The 23,034-nt window shown below is 49.4% G+C and overlaps 3 protein-coding genes across 5 annotated transcripts; 2 read left to right on the plus strand and 1 right to left on the minus strand.

Moving 5' to 3' along the window:
- Positions 1-7,213: 7,213 nt before the first annotated feature.
- Positions 7,214-14,455, plus strand: LOC123411778 (pentatricopeptide repeat-containing protein At1g62260, mitochondrial). 3 transcript variants are annotated; one of them, XR_006613323.1, is made up of 3 exons: positions 7,214-9,317; positions 9,604-9,678; positions 14,370-14,455. XR_006613323.1 is itself a non-coding variant. In XM_045104743.1 (2 exons), the coding sequence occupies exon 1, from the start codon at positions 7,270-7,272 to the stop codon at positions 9,307-9,309; it is 2,040 nt and encodes a 679-aa protein (XP_044960678.1). In that variant the 5' UTR covers positions 7,214-7,269; the 3' UTR covers positions 9,310-9,317; positions 9,604-9,862. The 3 variants fall into 3 exon arrangements, 1 of the variants encoding a protein (XP_044960678.1); XR_006613322.1 differs by lacking the exon at positions 14,370-14,455 and adding an exon at positions 14,178-14,201; XM_045104743.1 differs by lacking the exon at positions 14,370-14,455 and having other exon boundaries at positions 9,604-9,862.
- LOC123408375 (protein RKD1-like) lies at positions 14,217-15,386 on the plus strand. Its single transcript, XM_045101499.1, has 4 exons — positions 14,217-14,239; positions 14,370-14,515; positions 14,590-14,963; positions 15,072-15,386. Exons 1-4 carry the CDS (start codon positions 14,217-14,219, stop codon positions 15,279-15,281), a joined length of 753 nt encoding a protein of 250 aa, XP_044957434.1. The 3' UTR covers positions 15,282-15,386.
- Positions 15,387-15,437: 51 nt separating this feature from the next.
- On the minus strand, positions 15,438-17,646 carry LOC123411777 (ATP-dependent zinc metalloprotease FTSH 6, chloroplastic-like). Its single transcript, XM_045104742.1, has 2 exons — positions 16,123-17,646; positions 15,438-16,030 (listed from the first exon to the last, which is right to left on the minus strand). Exons 1-2 carry the CDS (start codon positions 17,586-17,588, stop codon positions 15,448-15,450), a joined length of 2,049 nt encoding a protein of 682 aa, XP_044960677.1. The 5' UTR covers positions 17,589-17,646; the 3' UTR covers positions 15,438-15,447.
- Between the last annotated feature and the right edge of the window lie 5,388 nt (positions 17,647-23,034).

A 23,034-nucleotide genomic window follows, 5' to 3' on the forward strand; every position in this document is an offset into this window, starting at 1 on the left:
AGTATTCGATTGTTGGCACTTCCACCATCCATATTTTTCTAGCCTCTTCGGTACCGTGCATTGCCCTTTCTCACATTGAGAGTTGATGCAAACTCCACTGGTGCTCCAAACCCATGGCATGGTACGCTCTATCATACATAAGCCTCATTATATCTTTCCTCAAAACAGCCACCATACCTACCTATTAAGGCATTTCCATAGCCTTTCCGAGATATATTGCCATGCAACATCCACCATCTCATGACTTGATCTTAATGCATACATGTTTTTGCTTGATCGTAGAGCCGCATGCTAGTTGGGCCTTGCCCTTATTACTGCTACATGACACGCTAGTATCATTGCATATCCTGCTACACTGGCAGAGGCATACATTTGCATACATCATGAGAGTTTTCACTTGTCTTTATGTTGAGTACTTATTATAAAGTGTGATGATTTTTCTTTTTATTCATGTAAAACATAGAGTGTTGGCCTTAAGAGAGGAAGATATCCCAAAGATGACAAAACAAAAGATCCCAAAGAGGACAAATGAGAGATAAAAATAAAGAGTCAAAGAGGCCACAAAAAAAAGAAAAAAAAAGAGAGAACGGGGCAACACTACTATTCCTTTTGAAAGATCCACACTCATACTCCATTGATATATTGGTACTACATAGAGATTAGCATTCATGCATAACTATGTGGGGACCCTTACACTATAGAACTTGGTTTACATATTCCAATGATGAGCCTCCTCAAATGAGCTCTAGGTCTTCATGAGCAAACAAGTTGGATGCACCCCCACTAGTTCCATTGGAGAGCTTACCTTAGCTCATATGTGCATCCGTTACATGGCAATCCCTACTCCTCATATCATATCTATCATTTGGCTTTCTCTCGCCTATGGTTGTCCTCATTGATGTGAGCCTATCACACCTTTTTGTCTTCCTTCCCCATCATTATTCTATTTGCCATCCTAAGTGCCAACATATCTTGCTTACGCTCGTCCATTGCATGAGTGCTCAAAGTCGAAAGGGAGAGGATCATTTTGATTTGTGCCTGACTAGTGGTTGATACGTCTCAAACGTATCTATAATTTTTGATGGTTTCACATTGTTATCTTGTCAACTTTGGATGTTTTGTTTACCTTTTATATCTTTTTTGGGACTAACTTATTAATCCAGTGCCAAGTGCCAGTTCCTGTTTTTTCTGTGCTTTTGACTCTTTTCAGATCTGATTTTGGAACGGAGTCCAAACAGAATAAAATCCCTAAAATAATTTTTTACAGAATGGAAGAAGATCGGGAGGCTTGAGGGCCAAGCAAGTGGGCCCATAGGGGGCCACAAGCCCTGTTGCCGCGGCCAGGGGGGAGGCTGCGGCAACCAAGCTTGTGCCCCCCTGGCGCTCCCCTGCCCTAGGTCTTTGGGGATCCACGAAAACACTTTTCCACCGCCGCAAGCTTCCGTTTCCGCAAGATCTCATCTGGAGACCCTTCCCGGTGCCCTGCACGGAGGGGACTTTGGAGTTGGAGGGCTTCTTCATCAACATCATCGCCTCTCCAATGACTCGTGAGTAGTTCACTTCAGACCTACGGGTCCGTAGTTAGTAGCTAGATGGCTTCTTCTCTCTCTTGGATCTTCAATACAAAGTTCTCCATGATCTTCATGGAGATCTATCTGATGTAATCCTCTTTGGCGGTGTGTCTGTCGAGATCCGATGAATTGTGGATTTGTGATCAGATTATCTATGATATATATTTGAGTCTTTGATGATTTCTTATATGCATGATTTGATATCCTTGTAAGTCTCTCTGAGTCTTGGGTTTTGTTTGGCCAACTAGATCTATGATTCTTGCAATGGGAGAAGTGCTTGGTTTTGGGTTCATACCGTGTGGTGACCTTTCCGAGTGACAGAAGGGGCAGCAAGGCACGCATCGTGTTGTTGCCATCAAGGGTAACAAGATGGGCTTTTATCGTAGATATGAGATTGTCCATCTACATCATGTCATCTTGCTTAAGGCGTTACTCTGTTCTCATGAACTTAATACACTAGATGCATGCTGGATAGCGGTCGACGTGTGGAGTAATAGTAGTAGATGCAGAAAGTATCGGTCTACTTTTTTTGGATGTGATGCCTATAGATATAATCATTGCCATAGATAACGTCACGACTTTGTGCGGTTCTATCAATTGCTCGACGGTAATTCGTTCACCCACCGTCTACTTGCTTTCATGAGAGAAGCCACTAGTGAACACTACGGCCCCCGGGTCTATTCACACCTATCGTTTCCACTTTCGCTTTTACTTTGCTTTGTTTCTTTTTTGCTTTCAGTTCTCACTTGGCAAACAATCTATACGGGATTGACTACCCCTTCATAGCGTTGGGTGCAAGCTCTTTGTGTTTGTGCAGGTACTTGTGATATTCCTTCACTGGATCGATACCTTGGTTCTCAAAACTAAGGGAAATACTTACCGCCGTTGTGCTACATCACCCTTTCCGCTTCGAGGGAACACCAACGCAAGGCTCCAAGGCCATGGGGGAATCCTTTGCATATTTGCCAAGGAAGTCCCTAAAGGCGTAGCCGTAGCAGAAGGATTCCTGGTGCCGTTGCTGAGGAGTATCAAGACAAGAATAGTCTCCCGTCAGCACGCTTGTTTCTGGCGCCGTTGGAAGGACTTTTGTTGCAGTTGCAGTGGTCTGGGGATGAGTCAAAATAAGATTCCGAAGGAGACCAAGTGTGAAATTTTAGTAGATTGAGTTCTCAATTAAAAAATATTTTATGATCTCAACCCATCTCCCACTTCTTGCACGCAAACACCATTTGGAGACATTCGAGTCACGGACAGCGAGTGCTCTTGCACCTTTATGTTCTTACCTTGCTAAACTCAATACTAGATATAGACTCTTGCTTGTTATCGTCTTGACTTGAATTGCATATCTCACTTGCTTTACTTTGAAGTTCTTATATGTGTGTTAGCATGTCACCACAGAAGTTATTGTGTTATCATTTATCTACTCGAGGACGAGTAGAAATTAAGCTTGGGGATGTTGATACATCCCAAACGTATCTATAATTTCTGCTTGTTCCATGATCTTTTGGGTGACATTGTTATATGTTTTGCTACACTTTTATATCATTTTACACATATTTGGACTAACCTACTAACTCAGTGCACCCAGTGCCAGTTTCTGTCTGCTGATGTCTATTTTGCAGGGGATTTTACCTAATTTTCCGAAGCCCGAAAAATTCCAGAAAATATAAAAAAAATCAATGAAACGGAAGCTTCCGGATCACCGAAGATGGGCCAGAGGGGGGCCAGGGGCCTCCCAGGCGACCTGCTGGCGCGGCCAGGCCCTAGGCCACGCCAGGAGGCCGTCTGGGTGGGTCCCACCTCCTCCGATGCCCTCCTTTGGCCTATATTTAGAGTCCCGGGAGGAAACCCTTCCACAACTTCCAAAATTGCGAATTTCTCCATCGTTCCGCCGCCGTAGCGCTTCTGAGATCGGGAGCGTCAGGAGACCTCTTCCCGTCACCCCGCCGGAGGGAGGATTGACCTCCAGGAGCTTCTCCACCGCCATGGACGCTTCCCGGACGTGTCGTGAGTAGTCCTCCTTGGACCATGAGTCCATGATCAGTAGCTATGTGATGTCTTCTCTCCAATCTCGTGCTTCAATGGTTAGTCCTTGTGATCTGCCCTACATGATCAAGGCATCTATGTAATTCTCTTGCTATTGCTATGCTCGGTTTGTTGGGATCCGATGGATTATGAGATTATGTTCAGATTGTTATGAGTTATATATTTGATTATCCTTTTATATTATGTTCCTTAGTGATTCATGCATCTTCTCCGTTGCTATTTATTGCTTTGGCCGAGTAGTAGATTGTAACTCCAAGAGGGAGCGTTATGCATGATTGTGGGTTCATGCCCCTCGATGTCTAGATTGAGTGACAGAAAAATGAGACTAGGGCATGTGCTTGTTGCCACCAGGGAGAAAACAACGATGCTTCTGACCACGATTGCAAGGATTGTTTACCTTATGCATAGTTCGTTAATGCAGTTGTCCGTTGCTTTGAGTTTACACTTTGGGTGGGGCTCGCAACTTAATACCGGAGAGATGTTCTGGATAGATATCTCAAGGTGGATGATTAGTAAGTAGATGCTGATGAATAAACGATCTACTTGTCTTGGCATACTGCCCATTACTATTGAACCTCTAACTATCAAGTAGCATAATTAGCATTGTGGTGCATTCATAATTCGGTCAATTTTCCAACCGTGATTTGTTTACCCAAGCATAGTTGTTTATCGTCTTTTGGGAGAGAGACGCCACTAGTGACAATCATGTGACTCCGGTCCATATCACCATCATTGTTTACACCTCCATCATTTACCGCTTTCATTTACTTTTCCGTTGTAATCACTATTACCTTCCCACTTGTGTTTTGATCCTTTGCAAACTACAAGGCCGGAGAGATTGACAACCTCTCTGTACTCGTTGGGAGCAAAGTTATTTGTTGTGTGTGCAGGTCCACGTCTTCTGCTAGACAGGGGCAGTGGGCACCTACTTATCGATCCTAGGAGTCCTACTGGTTTGATAAACCTTAAAGTCTCAGTGTGAGGGAAAACTTGCTGCTGACTACATCTCAACCTTCCACTTGGAGTAACCAACGGGGTGTGAGAAGTATATACATCATCTCGTCATCAGTAACACATACATTTTCGCTTCGTGGTTCCTAACACTTGTCAATAGTGTAGTACCTCTGCCAACACTTGATATGAAGACAAAAGTTAAAAGTTATGTGACACTTACTTTGTGAAGATTAGTAGATCTTTGCCCACACGAGTGTGTCACCTAAACTCTACCGTAGTGTAGTGTTTGCCAAGTCACAGAGTTGATCTTCTGGGCGAGCGTGACGCGCGGATCCTCCGACACCTCCACTGGATCCATCTCTCGTAGGTTATTTGACGGCTTCAAGTGTCGGTGGCGGAAGGAAGGAGAGGGTGGGAGATAAGAGCGGGAAGTGGGCGGAGAGCGACGGGGAATGGAAGAAGAGAAGTGAGGGATTTTGGTGTGGAAACAATGCATGATGATACAAAAGTGCGGGCTCCATCTTCCTTTTGGGTGGGCCGGGGGGTAGATAGTGACGTTTCTCATGTCCAGACTCCCGCAAATCCCCACGTTTGTCTCCGGTTTACGGGAGAAATCGAATTTGTGCCGCTCCACGAACCGATAGTGTACCGCGTTGGATGGCCTTCGCGGTTCGGACAGCTAGTCCGAACGGTTGCAGGAGGTTTGCGGGTCAGCGTTGGAGATGACCTTACATTTGGAACTTAAGCTTTACCAATAATTTGAACAATTTGAAAGATGAGTAAATGTGGGTCATGGGACACAAAAGTAATATTAACAAATTGGGTTTTTTACATTTGTATCCCTAACTCGAACCCACTACTCAGATTTACCCATAATTTTAAAGTGTGTTCAAATTTACCCCTCTACCGTTAGATGTCGTTATAAAAATGCCTTTCTATGTCATTACCATCCGGTCAAAGGGCTCTGACCATCTACAGGGTGTTTGTTGGACAATTTTGCCCCTAGGAAAAAATAAAACAAAGCCCGCTTACCTTTTGGACCAAGTGCAATGTGCCTTTGACCCAAATGCACAGCGCCCGGCCCAATCAACCTTCTCGAGTCATCGTCTTCCTCAACTCATCCACCACGCACTCGCCGGTGGGCGCCGCCATCGGCCGCTGTTCGACAGCTACCCCACAGTATCTCGAGTGGCTCGCGACGCCCGCAGCCTACGGAAAAACCCTAGCTAGCTTTCCCTCCCTTACCCCAATCTCCTCCCCTCAGCCACATCCGAGAACAGTCGTCGTCGTGGCCTTCGCCGTCGCGGTGTCCATCATCCTCACAAATGGCTGAAAATCTGTCCAGGAGAAGCGCATGGCTCGAATATGTCTCCTCCTAGGAGCATCTCGAGCAGGACCTCCCAAATGCGACCATATCGACCATCTTCCTCATCTACCGCCGCTGGAGTGTTCTTGTCGATTCGTCGCCACTCCACTGCTAAACCGCAAATTATGGTCTCTATTGTGCTCGTGGTACCCCTAAGATGTCGCCCAGCCTGCTAAACCACTGGATTGGTGCCCACCTCCTCGAATCCGTCGAGCACCGCCGTCAGCCACCGCCCAGCTCGTCGTTGCGGTTGATTCAGACCATCGTTGCGCGCTTCGTTGGTACTGTTTCATGCATCTCATTGCACTAGTCGGAACTGTACTCCCCATCAAACAAATGGTCGCCAGAGTTGCGATTCCGGCCGTCGCCTGCCATGGCTTTGGTCACCGGAGTGCGCCGCCGTTTCAAATGTTGCCTCGTTCACTAAAGTGTGGGCCCAGGTCATGAGCTACTTTCCTTTTTTATGGTTGATGGGGCCTCCCCGTAAGTGAAATTGAGAGGAGAGAAAGTTACTTCTTTAAAAAAATCTGTGGATAAATGGGCCCACCTGTAAGTGACACATCAAGATAGGGGCAAAATGTCGAGCAAACATCATACTGACAGTCAAAGCTATTTGACTGGACGGTAACGGCACGAAATGACATTTCTATAAAGAGAACTAGTAAATTTGAACACACTTCAAAATTAGGGATAAATCTGAGTAGGTGGTTTAAGTTAGGGATAGAAATGCAAATGACACTAACAAATGTGTAATAACATATTTTTTAATTGTAGTCATTTTTACACAATACAAATGCAAGCATTATATAAACACGCATATACTCACTCCTATGAACGTATATACGCATATCCTACCTTTATAAGCACCTTCGAAAGACTGAGCCGACATATCATCTTGAGATTTACGAAGTTATCGTAAGCGCCTCATCATTAACGGAAACGTTTCCTTCCACTGAATTTGCATCGCCGAAAATTCTGAAATAAATTCATGAATAATGCGAACACTAGGATTTCGATCCTGATGGGCTCGGATGCCAATGTCCCTCAAATCTTCCAACCATATGTTGGCTTGCTTCTAATCATAGTCCTATTATGTCCTTCCTCTGTTTCAAAATAAGTGAGTCAAAAATGACTTAATTTTATAGTAACTCAGTATAACTTACTTTTGTTGATTATAATTTGGAAAACTTAAATCTAAAATACTCTGAAAAGGTATACTAGTTGGTCAAAGCCTGTGATGTTTTGGTCTGACCAAACCACCTCAACGTCACCGGAAAATCGCACAGCTGAACCCAAGTACCTGATCCCGGACCGCCGGACCTTTGAATCCTGATGCGGAGATGGCCGCCTCCCATCCCAGGCGTCGCCCACCGCCGCGCGGCTGCCGCAGCCGCAGCCACGGTTGCATCCCCCACGGACGAACTGATCCGGCAACACAACCGTTCCCTCGCGGCTCTCCTCCGTCGCGGCAGCCTCGCCGCAGCCTGGCGCCTCTTCGACGCTCTCCCAGCCCGCTCCGTCGTGACCTGGAACTTGCTCTTAGCGGCGCTAGCCCGCCGCGGCGACGTAAGTGCTGCTAACGCCTTCTTCGCCTCCATGCCTGTCCGGGACGTTGTGTCATGGAACACTCTCCTCGCCGCCTACTCCCGCTCGTCGCACTCCCACCACCTCGCCGCCGCGCGCCGCCTGTTCGATGAAATGCCACAGCGCGACGGTGTCACGTGGAACACCCTCCTCGGTGCCTATGTGCGCCGCGGGCTCATGGGCGAGGCCAGGAAGCTGTTCGACGAGATGCCACAGAGGGGCATCACTTCTTGGAACACGATGGTCACCGGGCTCTTTGCTGCTGGTCAGGTGAGCAAGGCCCTCGACATGTTCAATGCGATGCCTGTGAAGGACTCTGCGTCGCTGGGCACACTGGTGTCTGGGTTAACGAAGAATGGCTGGTTGCATGAGGCAGAGGAGCTGTTGACAAAGCGCTTGAGGGTGACAGACATGGGCATGGCTGTTGATGCTTACAACACGCTCATTGCTGCGTATGGACAAGTCGGGAGGGTGGACGATGCCAGAAGATTATTCGATATGATACCCGAAGGTCAGTATCAGCACCAGATGAGCAATATGAGGGTGTTTCAGAGGAATGCTGTGTCATGGAACACAATGATGATGTGCTATACCAGAACTGGAGATCTTTGCTCAGCTAGGATGCTGTTTGATGAGATGCCGGCTAAGAACTTGGAATCATGGAACACTATGATTGCTGGGTATGCCAAGGTGTCCAATATGCAGGAAGCAGAGAAGCTGTTTTGGGAAATGCCAGACCCTGATATGGTATCTTGGAATTTAATAATACGAGGATTCACACAGATAGGACAGGTTGAGCATGCCCGTGGATTTTTTGATAGGATGCCAGAGCGTGAAATCATCTCCTGGAATACAATGATATCAGGTTATGAACAAAATGGGGACTATGATGGTACAATTGAGCTATTTTCAAAAATGCTAGAAGTTGGCGTGATGCCTGATCGGCACACCTTCTCTTCAGTTCTAGCAGCATGTGCTTCGCTCCCTATGTTGCGGCTTGGAGCTCAGCTCCACCAATTTATTGAGAAGTCTTTTCTGTCAGATACTGCAACTAGCAATGCCCTTATAACAATGTACTCCAGAGGCGGGGCAATAACTGATGCGGAAGCCATCTTCAATCAGATGTATACGCAAAAAGAGTTAGTGACTTGGAATGCACTGATAGGAGGTTATGAACACAATGGTCGTGCTACAGAAGCGTTGCAGCTGTTCGAAGAAATGAGGAGAGCCAGGGTTATGCCAACACATATAACTTTCATTTCTCTTTTGAGTGCATGTGCAAATGCTGGCCTTGTCTCTGAAGGACTGAGGGTTTTCCAAACCATGGTCCATGAGTATAGCATTGCTGCTAGGATTGGGCACTACTCAGCACTTGTCAATCTCATAGGTCGACACGGTCAGCTTGACGATGCATTGGAGGTAATAAATAGCATGCCAATTGCTCCGGACCGATCTGTGTGGGGATCTTTCCTCGGAGCATGTACGGCGAAGAAGAATGAACCACTGGCTCACATGGCTGCAAAGGCATTATGCAAGATTGATCCTGAGAGTTCTGCTCCATATGTTATGATTCATAACTTACATGCTCGTGAGGGAAGGTGGGGAAGTGCATCTGTGGCAAGGGAAGAGATGGAACGGCAAGGTGTTCACAAGCATCCTGGATACAGCTGGATTGATTTGCACGACAAGTTGCATGTCTTCAACGCAGGAGATACCTCCCATCCCTTTATCCAGGAGATATATTCAGTTCTAGAATGTTTTGACATGTCATCCAGGGATTGGAGCTAGACAGTACGGTGAGATTGTTGTAATATTTATATGGAACAAAGAAAAAGATTTGCAGTGTTGAAACAAAGACATGCTTTCCGTCTTTGATTCTTCTTGACTTGTACATATCTCATTCATGTACTGTTTGTACCCTACCCAAATCAGCTATTTACAAACTCTGCTAATTGAGCTCTTAAAGTCATCTGTTACATTAGCTGATCTGTGTGCTATCTCCTAATCAAAATAATCAAAAATTTGTGAGTTGATGCATGAACAGCTAATGCAGACTATTTAAATGATTTATTTTTTCGACAGTGGGCTTATTTTGCTGGCTTTGTAAGGCGGCAGTTGCACAAGCCAAGAAACATGGGGATGAGCCAGGCAACTCAAGTGAGTTTGTATTACTCCCACTTATCTGGTACACATGTGTTTTGATACTCAAATATACTTTGAAGTGTTGTTTCACATCTAATCATGAACCATGTTGTCACATTATCTCTCTCAAAAACATGTGTGCAAGGCCTGTCTGAACAGATCCCACAACAGGTGCACTTAAAGATTGGCACATAAGTTACTCTCCTAGCATCATCATCTTGTTTATGCCTTCTAAATAAGCATATAATGTTGTGTTTTTGATTACCTGTTTATGACACCCGCTTCCCAAATTCTAAATAGTACTTTTTTTTTTTAAATGGAAGCAAAAGATTTGCCTCATATATTAATTAAGGAGAGAATAGAGTTTTACAGATAGCCCTCAACTAAATCGTATTTTACTTTGGTAAAAATCCCATATTGTAGATTGTCGCCTGTAATTTCAACATGCTGAAATAAAGACATGCTTCCATCGCACCCCACGCCAACTCCGACCTTTTCTTATCCGCTCATCTATCACCACTTTGTCTCCCTCCCATTTCATGTCTCCATCCATCTTCTCTGGTGCTACAGAAGGACAGAGCGCTCACCTCGGTTGGGCAAGTAGTAGCCGCAGGGAAGACCGGGTGCTTGACTCGTTCAATGGTGGGGAGGATGGATGTGATTTCTTCTTGCCTGACTCTGTTTGAGGTCGCCATGGCTTGATGCGGTGATTGGGGACCAAGATTCAGTCAATTACGCGGAGAACGGAGGTGATGACTGCACATCTGACTCGCTCGAGGGTGCCATGGCTAGAAGCGAGGTCTGGGCGCTCAACGTAGTTGAGAGGATGACGAAGGTGATGACTACACGGCCACACTAATGTCTAATGGTGGCATGGCCAAAAGCGAGGTCTAGGTCCCACCAATTGAGTCGGGCGCCCAGCTCTCCCCTTTGGCCATGGTACACTCAATCAAGTAGGGCGATTCATCTTCCCATGGCACCAAAGAAGATCAATTGTGAAAGATGAGATGAAAGACGAAGCGGTGATTGTGAAAGATGAGATGGAAGATGAAGCGGTGATTGTGAAAGATGAGATGAGAGACGAATCGGTGGAGAAGAAAATTGAAACTACTGGATCGGCAGCTTAATTTGATGTCTACCACACAAAATGGGCGTGCAACAGAAGTGGGGTTGTTTTGGAAAGAGAGAAGTCCATCTTACAACTTCGAACTATCACCAAAGTCTAAAACACAACCCTGAACTACCAAACCGTCTGATTTACAACCCTGAACTTTGAAAACCGAACAAAAGACAACCCTGGGTGGTTTTGGGGTAATGTTGACCGTTTTTTGGCTGTTGACCGTCGAGTCAACGCCATGTCATACGTCATGTCAGTATGCTTCTGAATTTTCGCTCTAATTTTTTTCTACTTGACAAAAATTGTTCAAACTTTCCCAGATTGAATATAATGGTTGTGTGGATTTTTGAGAATTTTTCTGGAAACCTTCTTTTTTGCCAAAAGTTGACCAAAAATGGATTTGAATTTGAAATTTTGCTTTGACTTTTTTTATACTTGACAAAAATTGTTGAAACTTTCCCAGATTGAACATAATCATTGTGTGGATTTTTTTAGTTTTCAATTTTTTTGGGGAACTTTTGTTTTGGCCAAAATTGGCTAGGTTGTATGAGATGGCGCTGACTGTACGTTCAACAGTAAAAAACTGGTCAACATCAGTCAAATACCACCTTGTCTTTTGTCCAGTTTACAAAATTCACGGTTGTAAATTAGACGGTTCATAGTTTAAGGTTCTGTTTTAGACTTCAGTGATAGTTCGAGGTTGTAATATGGACTTCTCTCTTTTGGAAAAGCAACGTGAAATACGGGGTGACGGTGTACTATAAGGGATTTCTTTTCCAAAACCAAATACGATTTAGAAATGTTTTTTTTGAAACGGAGGCAAAAGCTTTACCTCGTCTCATTAGTTAAGAAGAGAATTGCCCGGTTGATTAACGAAGAACCGGATGAAAACTGTTACAACACGTCCACACAGGACACACAGGGCGACGTCGCAACCCACATAAGAACGCACACATGCCGCCGAGGAGAGAACACCGTTGAGGCTGCAACCCGGTGTCATCACCATCACGCCTACACAAGGGCGACTCCGACTCCACCATTGACGACCATCAATATAGCCCTCACCGCAAGCAAACGCCATGGCCCACGCGGACCACTGCCAAACAGTCAACCGCACGCGCCAATTACCAGACAGTTCCGACTTTGTCGACGATCATTGTACGAGAAAAGCACTGAGCCTGAGCCAAGCCAACGCCACAACCGACCACCCGCCTCGCGTCATCGTCGTCGCAAGGCCCCGCCTTAGCAGCTCCGACTTCAGGAAGACAAAGTGAGGCGCGGCAACCCCTCGAACACGCTGGATGAGGCCGACTACCAAAACTCAGCAGCAAACCAACTCTGCTCGAAGCCGCCATCGTTACCACACAAGAAGTCACGCCAACCATCCACATCGCCAGTCGGGCACCTGCCGACCACGATGTTGTGCATGTCCAGCTCCAGGAAAGCATGAGGGAGACAGATGACCCTCAAGGTAACGCCCCCAAGGGGGTAGCGACATGGGAGAACGACGTCGTCACCCGAGTCACTATGGAGTCTTAGGCTTTCGGCCGATGGCCATGGTCCGAAGGTGCTGGGCGAGGACAGGCTCCACAACGACCCCCCAAGGAGGAAAACGACGCCCACAGACGTCGTGCCGTCTAGGCTTTTGCCCGGAGCCACCTCGCCGAGCACCCCCACGCAACCGGCGATGCAGCACCACCGGTCTGCAAGCCCGCTGTCCCACACACCTCCTACGAGACGTCGGCGCCACCGCCACGCAGGAGCCACCAACCTCACCGCTAGCAAACACCGGCGAGCGGAGACGCCGCCGGACCTTCACCATGGCACACCCCCACACCAGCCACCACCATCAGCAAAGATCGTCGGCGACGGCTGGCCCTCGCCGCCTCCGCCCACGCCGCACGCAAGGGCCAACTGAAGCCCACACCGCTGCCAGCGCTATCACCAGTACGAACCACCACCACCACCCCGACACCAGCCACCTCCAGCATCCTTGACCTCCGGTGACGGCTGACCCTTGCCGCCTCAGCCCGCGCCGCGTCGGTCGGAGGAGCAGCCCACTCCAGATTTGGATCGGGTCCAGCACCTCGATGCGCAGCCATCCCGCATAAGCACGCACCGCCACACCAGAGCAACCACCCACGCAGCTGCACCAGGGCGCCACTGCCAGCCGCCCCAGTCGCAGCCTCGCCGCGCCGCCCTACAGAGCGCCGCGCCTCCTCCTGATGCCGTCGTCCCGCGTCAGCGAGCACCGCGAGGAAGGGAGACAGCCCCGCCGCGACCGACGCCAGCCGGTCTTTGCCCGGCGGCGTGCTGCGGTGGCGGCGAGGGAGGGGGCGGGGGTGGTAGAGTGCTGGAGGCGGCGGCGCGTGGGTTCTCCCCCCCCTCGGAGTGGGCTGGGCGAGACGGAGCGGGCCAATAATGTGCATATGTGATGCATGGCACGATTTAGAATTTGGGGAGGGAGTGCTATACTACTCCCTCCATCACAATTTGTAGAGCGTCTCTCGCGTCGCTCTGGGCCCAAGGTGAGTTGTGATAGGCAGGAAATAAGGAGGCGATGGAGCTGCGAAATTGAAGGAGGGGCGCCTAATGAATCGCTAAAAAAACGCTTTGTAACCTCCCCCTCCAATAAAAGAAGGAACCGATAGTGTTGCTATAATCCACCATCTGGATGAATGAACAAACACCCTTTCTTAATTATCTGTTGGAATTTGACGAAATCTTGATTTATCAACCAAATGGTCCAAAACTATTCCATGAATATCTCAAGCAATAAACTAATAAATGGGTATTTTTGGCCAAAACTCTACAATTATACTACACAATGTTTTTTTTACGGGTATTATACTACACAATGTTAGGCTTATCTTTCGACTTTTTGACTGATTAAGGTGGAGTACTGGAGTACAGAGTATTCCTAGATAGTTTAAAGCCGAACACGAGTGAAAACAAGTTTCATGAATATCAATTCGATTAAATGTTATCTATAGGCAATGGATAGTTAAGAAAATGTAATCGATCAGCTATGAAAGTCTTACAGTTCCAAGAAGTATAAATATCAGTAGTACTCCTGGAGTAGTACTGTATCTCTGGAAAACAAAACATTCACACTCTAGCCAAAAAGTTTTGATTAGCCATTATTACCCATGCTCTTCAATGCAGCAACCCCCAGGCATGTTTCGCCATTACCAAAACTAATTATTAATTACCACGCAGCCCAATCACACTATTTACTCCCTTTTTCTGTAACTCCCGATCCATTAGCCACTCTTCGAATTAATTCTTGCATGATTCTCACTATATTAGCCGTTTCCATCTACCTAGTGATACCAGCATTTATGGGCTGACTTTGCCTTTCATCCGCTCCATATATACTCCTTCCGTCTCCCATTAGAGTATTTGGCTGCCCACGTTCTGAATCTCTTCAGAAGGAATGGATTCAAATGGAGAACATAGGTAACATTTTTCCTCTGATTTCATACATCATACGGTTTGACAAAGTAAGATAGTGCACAGGCGTACATCAGAAAGTGATGCCATTGTTATTGCTACTAAGTTGATCCAGTTTTTCTTTTCATGCCACCAGCTTCTGGCCTTATGGGCGAAGTTTTTGGCATGATAGTTACCTGCTTGAAGAGGAGGCGCTCCTCTGCAGTCTACCCTTCCCGAGCTTCGGTTGCCAACCATTGTGCTCTATCGACCCTGCTGTTTCGCAGAGCAGCAGTCTGCAAGGTACGTTACACAGAGCAACTTCTGGAGCATTTGATTTTAGTTGTACTTTCTGAATTTGTAGAGCTCGCGTGCAGCTCCCTGCCTTGTTCCTTGCAACACAGGCGATCTGGATACAAGCTTTGAGGATGATCTGCTGAGGTGCTGGGAGGCCATGGAGCAATCTGATAACAGCACAGAAGTGAGTGGGAAGGGATTACCATTGCCACTTCCGTGTTATGGTGAGGAGAACGGATCAGCATCCAACGCCACGAGAGCAGACCGCGTTAGATCAGAGAGGGTGTTGACATTCGAGCTTGTGTCACAGTACTTCTACATGCCGATCACGCAGGCGGCTCGAGAGCTGAACGTCGGGCTCACCATCCTTAAGAAGAGGTGCAGAGAGCTTGGTATTCCCAGGTGGCCGCATCGCAAGCTGAAGAGCTTGCGGACCCTCATCAACGACGTCGAGGTCCCCTCATTATCCATACCAGTTTCTCCTATCTCTGATTCTGAATCTGCCAGCACTTCACATCCGTTTCACCGTGTAAATGCTCTGCGATGTCGGTCATGGTTGCAGGTCCTGCAGGAGGCAGGCAAGGCGGACGACGACGGGCAGCTGAGGGCGCTGGTGGAGATGCTGGAGCAGGAGAGGCGTCTCCTGGAGCAGAAGCCGTATGTTGAACTCGAGGAGAAGACGAAGAGGCTTAGGCAGGCCTGCTTCAAGGCCAGCTACAAAAAGAGACGGCTCTTGGCTCTTGAACCTGGGGAGGCATCCAAATACTATTGATGCTTTTCAGTTTCTATTACTACTATGCATCCCTGCTTGTATTGAAAAAATTTACTAGTACTATGAAGCATGCGAGGCACCATATATACATTCCTATTTACATCAGGCTATACCATATGCTATCGTCCCACAGCCTGCACTACACAATTATACTCCTTGTGAAGTTTCAAGCAGTGACCATGTCCGTCCTCGCGGCGGTGTCCTTCTGCTCTCTGCCGATGTCGACGTACTCCGACAGGATCGCCCTGAACTCATCGCCGGTGAGCGTCTCCTTCTCCATGAGCACGTCGACCAGCTGGTCGATGGCGGGACGCGTCCTCCTGACGTGCGCTTTGGCCACCTCGTACGCCTTGTCGATGATGGCCTTCACCGTCCTGTCGATGTCGGCGGCGAGCTTCTCCGACATGGAGTTCCTGGCCAGCATCCGTAGCACCACGTCCCCGCTCTGCGCCGCCTGGTCCGTCAGCGCCCATGGCCCGATCTCCGACATGCCGAACGTGGTCACCATCTGCCGCGCCACCTGCGTCACCTGCTGAAGGTCCCCTGCCGCGCCCGTCGTCACCTCCGGCTCGCCGAAGATCACCTCCTCTGCGGCGCGGCCGCCGAGCCCGCCGACGATACGCGCGAAGATCTGCCGCTTGGGCACCAGCGTCGGGTCCTCGCCCGGCAGGAACCACGTCAGGCCCCTCGCCTGCCCCCGCGGGATCAGCGTCACCTTCTGCACTTCGTCGTGCCCCGGCGTCAGCGTCCTGCAGTAGAATCGATCGGTCTTTAGTTCAATCGAGAGAAATAATGGTGTGAAGTGAAACGAGGAGAGGGATGATGATGTGTGTGAGCTTACGCGCATACGGCGTGGCCGATCTCGTGGTAGGCGACGAGCATCTTGCTCTTGCCGTCGGTCATGCTGGTGCCCTCGAGGCCGGCGACGATGCGGTCGATGGAGTCGTCGATCTCCTTGACGGAGACGCGGTCCTTGCCGCGGCGGCCGGCGAGGATGGCGGCCTCGTTCATGAGGTTGGCCAGGTCGGCGCCGCTGAACCCGGGCGTGCGCATGGCCACCACGCTGAGGGACACGTCGGGGTCCAGCTTCTTGTTGGCGCTGTGCACCCTGAGGATCTCCTCGCGGCCGCGCACGTCGGGCAGCCCGACGGACACCTGCCGGTCGAAGCGTCCCGGGCGGAGCAGCGCGGCGTCGAGGATCTCCGGCCGGTTCGTGGCGGCGATCACGATGACGCCGCTGTCGCCGCGGAAGCCGTCCATCTCAGTGAGCAGCTGGTTCAGCGTCTGCTCGCGCTCATCGTTGCCCCCGCCGATGCCCGTGCCGCGCTGCCGGCCGACTGCGTCGATCTCGTCGATGAACACCAGGCACGGCGCGTTGTCCTTGGCCTTGTTGAACAGGTCCCGCACCCGCGACGCGCCCACGCCCACGAACATCTCGATGAACTCCGACCCGGAGAGTGAGAAGAAGGGCACGCCGGCCTCGCCCGCGATCGCCTTGGCCAGCAGCGTCTTCCCCGTCCCCGGCGGGCCGACCAGCAGCACGCCCTTGGGGATCCTCGCCCCCAACGCCGTGAACTTGTCCGGGAACTTGAGGAACTGCACGATCTCCTGGAAGTCCTGCTTGGCCTCGTCGACGCCCGCGATGTCGTCGAACGTGACGCCCGTGTTGGGCTCCATCTGGAACTTGGCCTTGGACCGGCCGAGCCCGAAGGGCAGGTTCGGCCCGCCGCCGGGCATGTTCATGGGTCCCCCCGACGACCGCAGGAAGAGCGAGGCGAGGAAGAGGAGAGGGAAGCCGAGGTTAAGCAGGAGGCCGAGGACGTCCAGCCCGACGTTGGGCTCCACCGGCTGAGCCGAGAAGTCGACGCCCTTCTCCCGCATCTTCCGGACCAGCTCGGCGGGGAGCCCCGGGAGCTGCACCTTGACGCGGTGCACCCTGGCCAGCGCCGGGTCGTCCACCTCGGCGACGGCCACCGTGCCGTTCTGGAAGAGGTCCACCTTCTTGACCGCGCCGGCCTTGAGGTACTCCAGGAACCTGGAGTAGGACATCCGGCTCGACGTCAGCTCCTCCGGCGCCAGCACCGGCGGATGATCAGCCCGTGCCGGCCTTGCCACGGCGAGCCCGAGCCCGAGGCCCAGGCCGGCGGAATGGAGCAGCCCGCGCCTGAGGATCCCGGCGGCGTCTGGCGACGGGGGCGTGGCCTTGGCGGGAGAGGCCCGCCTCTGCGGCGGTTGCTTGGGGACGTCCTGCGCCTTGCAGACGGGCAGGTGGCTCGTCGTGGTCAGCGACATGGCCGTGGGCGACATGCCAACTTTTGCTGATCGATCAGGATATTACTGTACTTGGCTAGTGCAGCTGAGCAGAGCAAAATGCGAGTGTGGTTTTGGAGGGAACGTAGTACGGCGATCCCGTGTTTAAATAGCTTGAGGTCACGGTGACGACACTGAACGGACTGACGCGGTGCTCGTGTGGATGAGAGATCGCTGCGGTCTGGGATTTCTCCGGTAGTTTCGTGAGGGCGTTGGTGAGATTGTCGTGTTCGACTTCTCGTAGGACCGAGAGACGCCGGTCGGGTGGAGAATTCTGGCGCGCAATCGAGGGGGGAGGCGGGGCAGCCAGTTGGGTGGCCCGCGGCCGGTCACGGCGTCGCACGGTCGCTGTCCCCCGGCTCCGGTGGCGCTATCCACGTCGCGATGTAGTCGCACGCACACTTGTTGGGCTCGCCGCGCTCATGGGCTGTACACATGCCGATGGTTGCTGACACAACCGCGGAGAGAGTGAGCAAAGGGTAATAACCAAGGCGGAGTCCTCCGCCTCGAGGGACTGCCAAAATCAGGGTCGATGGTGTAGGCGAGAAAGACCAGGGAGAGAGTAATTCACCACACTTGATTGAGCTCTAGGCTGGGTCATATATACAGTTACATAGCCGGCAGCCAGCGAGATCATGGATGCTCCACTATCTTCAATCGTGTACCATCATCCCTAGGAGTGCACACACACTACACTGTATGTCACGTACAATACACACAGGTGGTGCGGCCATTCGGTATAGCCTAACCCCACACCCCCCCCCCCCTCCCCAAGTCGTGACATTGTTGGTGCGACGCGAAGACCGGATCGAAACTCCGAAAACCGTCAAATTGCAGTCCTTTGGTCATGATGTCAGCGAGGAACTCTGAGAAAACGTTCGATGACAGTCTTTTGGTCATGATGTCGGCAAGCTGTTGGCACGTGGGGACATGAAGAACGTGAAAGTGGCCGAGAGAGATGCGCTCGTGGACGAAGTGGATGTCCAACTCCACGTGCCTGGTCCATCGGTGATGCACCGGGTTGGCGGACAGGTAGACTACAAACACGTTATCACGGTACACCAGGGTGGCCTTGGTCATCGGAGTGAAGAGCTCGCCGAGGAGCTCGTGGAGTCAGATGCACTCAGTGACCGCGTTGGTGATGCCACGGTATTCTGCTTCGACGCTAGAACGTGAGACCGTTGCCTGGCGCCTGGAGGAAGAGACAAGCGCATCCTCGAGGTAGACGCAAAATCCGAACGTGGATCGACGGGTGTCGGGGCACCCGACCCAGTCCGCGTCGATGAACGCACGCATGTCCAGCGTCCTGAGGCGCGGAGATGAAGACCGAGAGCGCAGGTGCCGCGCACGTATCGAAGCACGCGCTTCACGAGCGCAAGGTGTCACTCGCACGGATCGTGCATGTGAAGACAAATCTGTTGGACGACTTAGGAGAGCTCAGGTCACGTGATGGTGAGGTACTACAAGGCGCCAGTGATGCTCCGGTAGGCCGATGGATCGGCGACACGAGGCCCGTTGGCAAAAGGAAGCTTGTTCTTCGTGTCGATGGACGTTGGCGAAGGACAACAAGTGTCCATTCCAACGCGATTGAGAAGCTCTTAGGCCTACTGGTGCTCGGACAGGAAAAACCGAGCATGAGTGCATGTGACACGAATGCCGAGGAAAAAGTGGAGGGAGCTCATGTCCTTCATCACGAACTTGCCACCGAGACGTCGTACCAGACATTGGAGCACGCCCCGTGAGGACGCAGTGAGCACAATGTCATCAACGTAGAGGAGGAGAAATGCCACGTCGTTGTCGTGCCAGAAGGTGAACAATGAGGAGTCCGAGCACGTGGTAGTGAAGCCGATAGAGTGGTTGAAGCCGGCAAAGCGGAGAAACCAAGCACCGGGCGCGTGCTTCAGCCCATAGAATGACTTGGAGAGGCGACATGCGTGCTCTGGTTTGTCATGGTACATGAAGCCGGCGGGATGGAGACAGTAGATCACCTCCTCAAAGTTGCCATGAACAAAGGCATTGTACACGTCGAGTTGATGCATCGGCCAGCCACGCGACGCGAGCAAGGTGAGCATCATACGAATCATTTCAGCTTGACGACCGGGGAGAACGTCTCATCGTAGTCAATGCTGGCGCGTTGGCGGAAGCCACACACGACCTAGTGTGCTTTCTAACATGTGAGGGAGCCGTCCGCATCATTTTTGTGCTTGAAGACCCACTTCCCCGTGATCAGGTTGGCGTCGGGTGGACATGGCACCAGCTCCTGATACGTCTCCGTCGTATCTACTTTTCCAAACTCTTTTGCCCTTGTTTTGGACTCTAATTTACATGATTTGAATGGAACTAACCCGGACTAACGCTGTTTTTAGCAGAATTGCCATGGTGTTGTTTTTGCGCAGAAATAAAAGTTCTCGGAATGACCTGGAAATTTACGAGGATTTTTTATGGAATATATAAAAAATACTGGCGCAAGAATCAACCGGAGGCGTGGAGCGAGGAGCCCACAAGCCCAGGAGGCGCGCCCCCCTAGTCGCGCCTAGCACGCTTGTGGGGCCCTCGGGGCTCCGCTGCCTCCAACTCCAGCTCTATTTAGTCCCTTTCGTCTAGAAAAAAATCAGGGAGAACAGTTCATCGCGTTTTACGATACGGAGGCGCCGCCACCACCTGTTCTTCCTCTGGAGGGCAGATCTGGAGTCCGTTCTGGGCTCCGGAGAGGGGAGATCGTCGCCTTCATCATCATCAACCTTCCTTCATCGCCAATTCCATGATGCTCTTCACCGTTCGTGAGTAATCTCATCGTAGGCTTGTTGGACGGTGATGGGTTGGATGAGATCTATCATGTAATCAAGTTAGTTTTGATGGGGATTGATCCCTAGCATCCACTATGTTCTGAGATTGATGTTTCTACTACTTTGCCATGCTTAATGCTTGTCACTAGGGCCCGAGTGCCATGATTTCAGACCTGAACCTATTATGTTCTCGTCAATATATGTGTGTTCTTGATCCTATCTTGCAAGTTGTAGTCACCTACTATGTGTTATGACCCGGCAACCCCGGAGTGACAATAGCCGGAACCACTCCCGGAGATGACCATAGTATGAGGAGTTCATGTATTCACTAAGTGCTAATGCTTTGTTCCGGTTCTCTATTAAAAGGAGAACCTTAATATCCCGTAGTTTCCATTAGGACCCCGCTGCCACGGGAGGGATGGACAATAGATGTCATGCAAGTTCTTTTTATAAGCATGTATGACTACATACGAAATACATGCCTACATTACATTGATGAACTGGAGCTAGTTACATATCTCTCCATGTTATAACTGTTACATGATGAATGTCATCCGACATAATTATCCATCACCGATCCAATGCCTACGAGTTTTTCCTACTGGTCCTTCCTACGTTACTTTGCCTCTACTGCTGTCACTGCTGCTACTGTTACCGCTACTGCTGTCACTGTTGCTACTGTTACTGTTGCTACTATTGCTATCACACTACTTTGCTACTGATACTTTGATGCAGGTACTAAGTCTTTCAGGTGTGGTTGAATTGACAACTCAACTGCTAATACTCGAGAATATTCTTTGGCTTCCCCTTGTGTCGAATCAACAAATTTGGGTTGAATACTCTACCCTCGAAAACTGTTGCGATCCCCTATACTTGTGGGTTATCAAGACTATTTTCTGGCGCCGTTGCCGGGGAGGCCTAGCTCTATTCTCTGAGTCACTTGGGATTTACGTCTGCTGATCACTATGAGGAATCCGAGAGATCCAAAAACTAAAGTCTTGCCCTCAACTACGAGGACAGGTAAGAACTGCCATCTAGCTCTGCACTTGACTCACCTTCAGTTATGAGTAAGTTTGCGACACCACCTCCTGCTAGAAAATTTGATATGTCGCATGTGCTTGATGATGCTACTTCTGCTATCCATGATGCTTGTGATGATGCTTTGCTTGATACTGCTTTGCCACTAGGTGCATTTCTTGATGCACAAATTGCTAGAGTTGCTGCTGAATGTGATGATACTTCTGAAACTGCTGAGATTATTGAAGTAGAACCTGCTATTTCACCTGTTAGAACTAGCTCTCCTAGATATGAATTGCCTGATATACCTGAGGATTATATTATGGAGGGAAAGATAACTGAGGACTTTCTTGCTTGTAAGGATAGCTATGATCTTGAGAAATTACTGCGCAAGTGGAAAGAAAAATCTCTGAACGCTAGGATGAAATACGACCCGAAGTTTGCTACTTCGCCTATCTTTGTGACCGATAAGGATTATGAACTCTCTGTCGATCCTGAGTTAATCACTTTGGTCGAATCTGATCCTTTTCATGGTTATGAGTCTGAAACGGTTGTAGCACATCTTACTAAGTTGCACGATATAGCCACCCTATTCACGAGTGAGGAAAAGATCCGGCACTACTATATCCTTAAGCTGTTTCCTTTCTCGCTAAAGGATGATGCTAAGACTTGGTTCACTTCTCTTGCTCCTGGTTGTGTGCGTAGTCCCCAGGATATGATCTACTACTTCTCTGAGAATTTTTTTCCTGCCCATAAGAAACAAGCTGCCTTGGAGGATATATATAACTTTGTGCAAGTTGAAGAAGAGAGTCTCCCACAAGCTTGGGGGAGGCTTGTCCGGCTGCTGAATGCTTTGCCTGATCACCCTCTTGAGAAGAATGAAATACTTGATATCTTCTATAATGGACTAACCGATGCTTCTAGGGACCACCTAGATAGTTGTGCCGGTTGTGTTTTCAGGGAACGAACTGTGGAAAAAGCTGAGATCCTATTGAATAATATCTTGTGCAATGAGAATGCTTGGACTATTCCCGAACCACCTCCGAAGCCAACTCCGAAGAAAAGAGGTATTCTATTCCTCAGTCCCGAAGATATACAAGAAGCTAAGAAATCTATGAAAGAGAAAGGCATTAAATCTGAAGATGTCAAAAATCTACCACCTATCGAAGAGATCCATGGTCTTGATAACCCGACACAGGTAGTAGAGGTAAATTCTCTTCATAGATTCAATGAGAGTGATATTCCTTTTGATAAACCTGCTAGATTATGCTTAGATGAATTTGATAACTTTGTTGCCAAACAACAAAGTTTCAATGATTATGTTAGCAGACAATTGGAACAGAATGCTCGTATGCTTAGTCATTTAAGTACTTGTGTGGATAGAAATGTCAATGATCTTAAGCTTTTGAGTAAACATGCCTCTATTGTTACTACTCGGGTATAACAAGTACTTAAGGCTCAAAATGACTTGCTCAATGAGTTGAATGACAATTCTGTTAGAGTCGTCACTAGAGGCTGTAGAATGACCGAGGAACCTTTGTATCCTGAGGGTCATCCTAAGAGAATTGAGCAAGATTCTCAAGGAGTTAGCACTGATGGATCTAGTCATCCTAAGAAGAAAAAGAAAGATGATAGGAACT

The sequence above is a fragment of the Hordeum vulgare genome, chromosome 7H (assembly GCF_904849725.1).
Source record: "Hordeum vulgare subsp. vulgare chromosome 7H, MorexV3_pseudomolecules_assembly, whole genome shotgun sequence".
NCBI lineage: Eukaryota > Viridiplantae > Streptophyta > Magnoliopsida > Poales > Poaceae > Hordeum > Hordeum vulgare.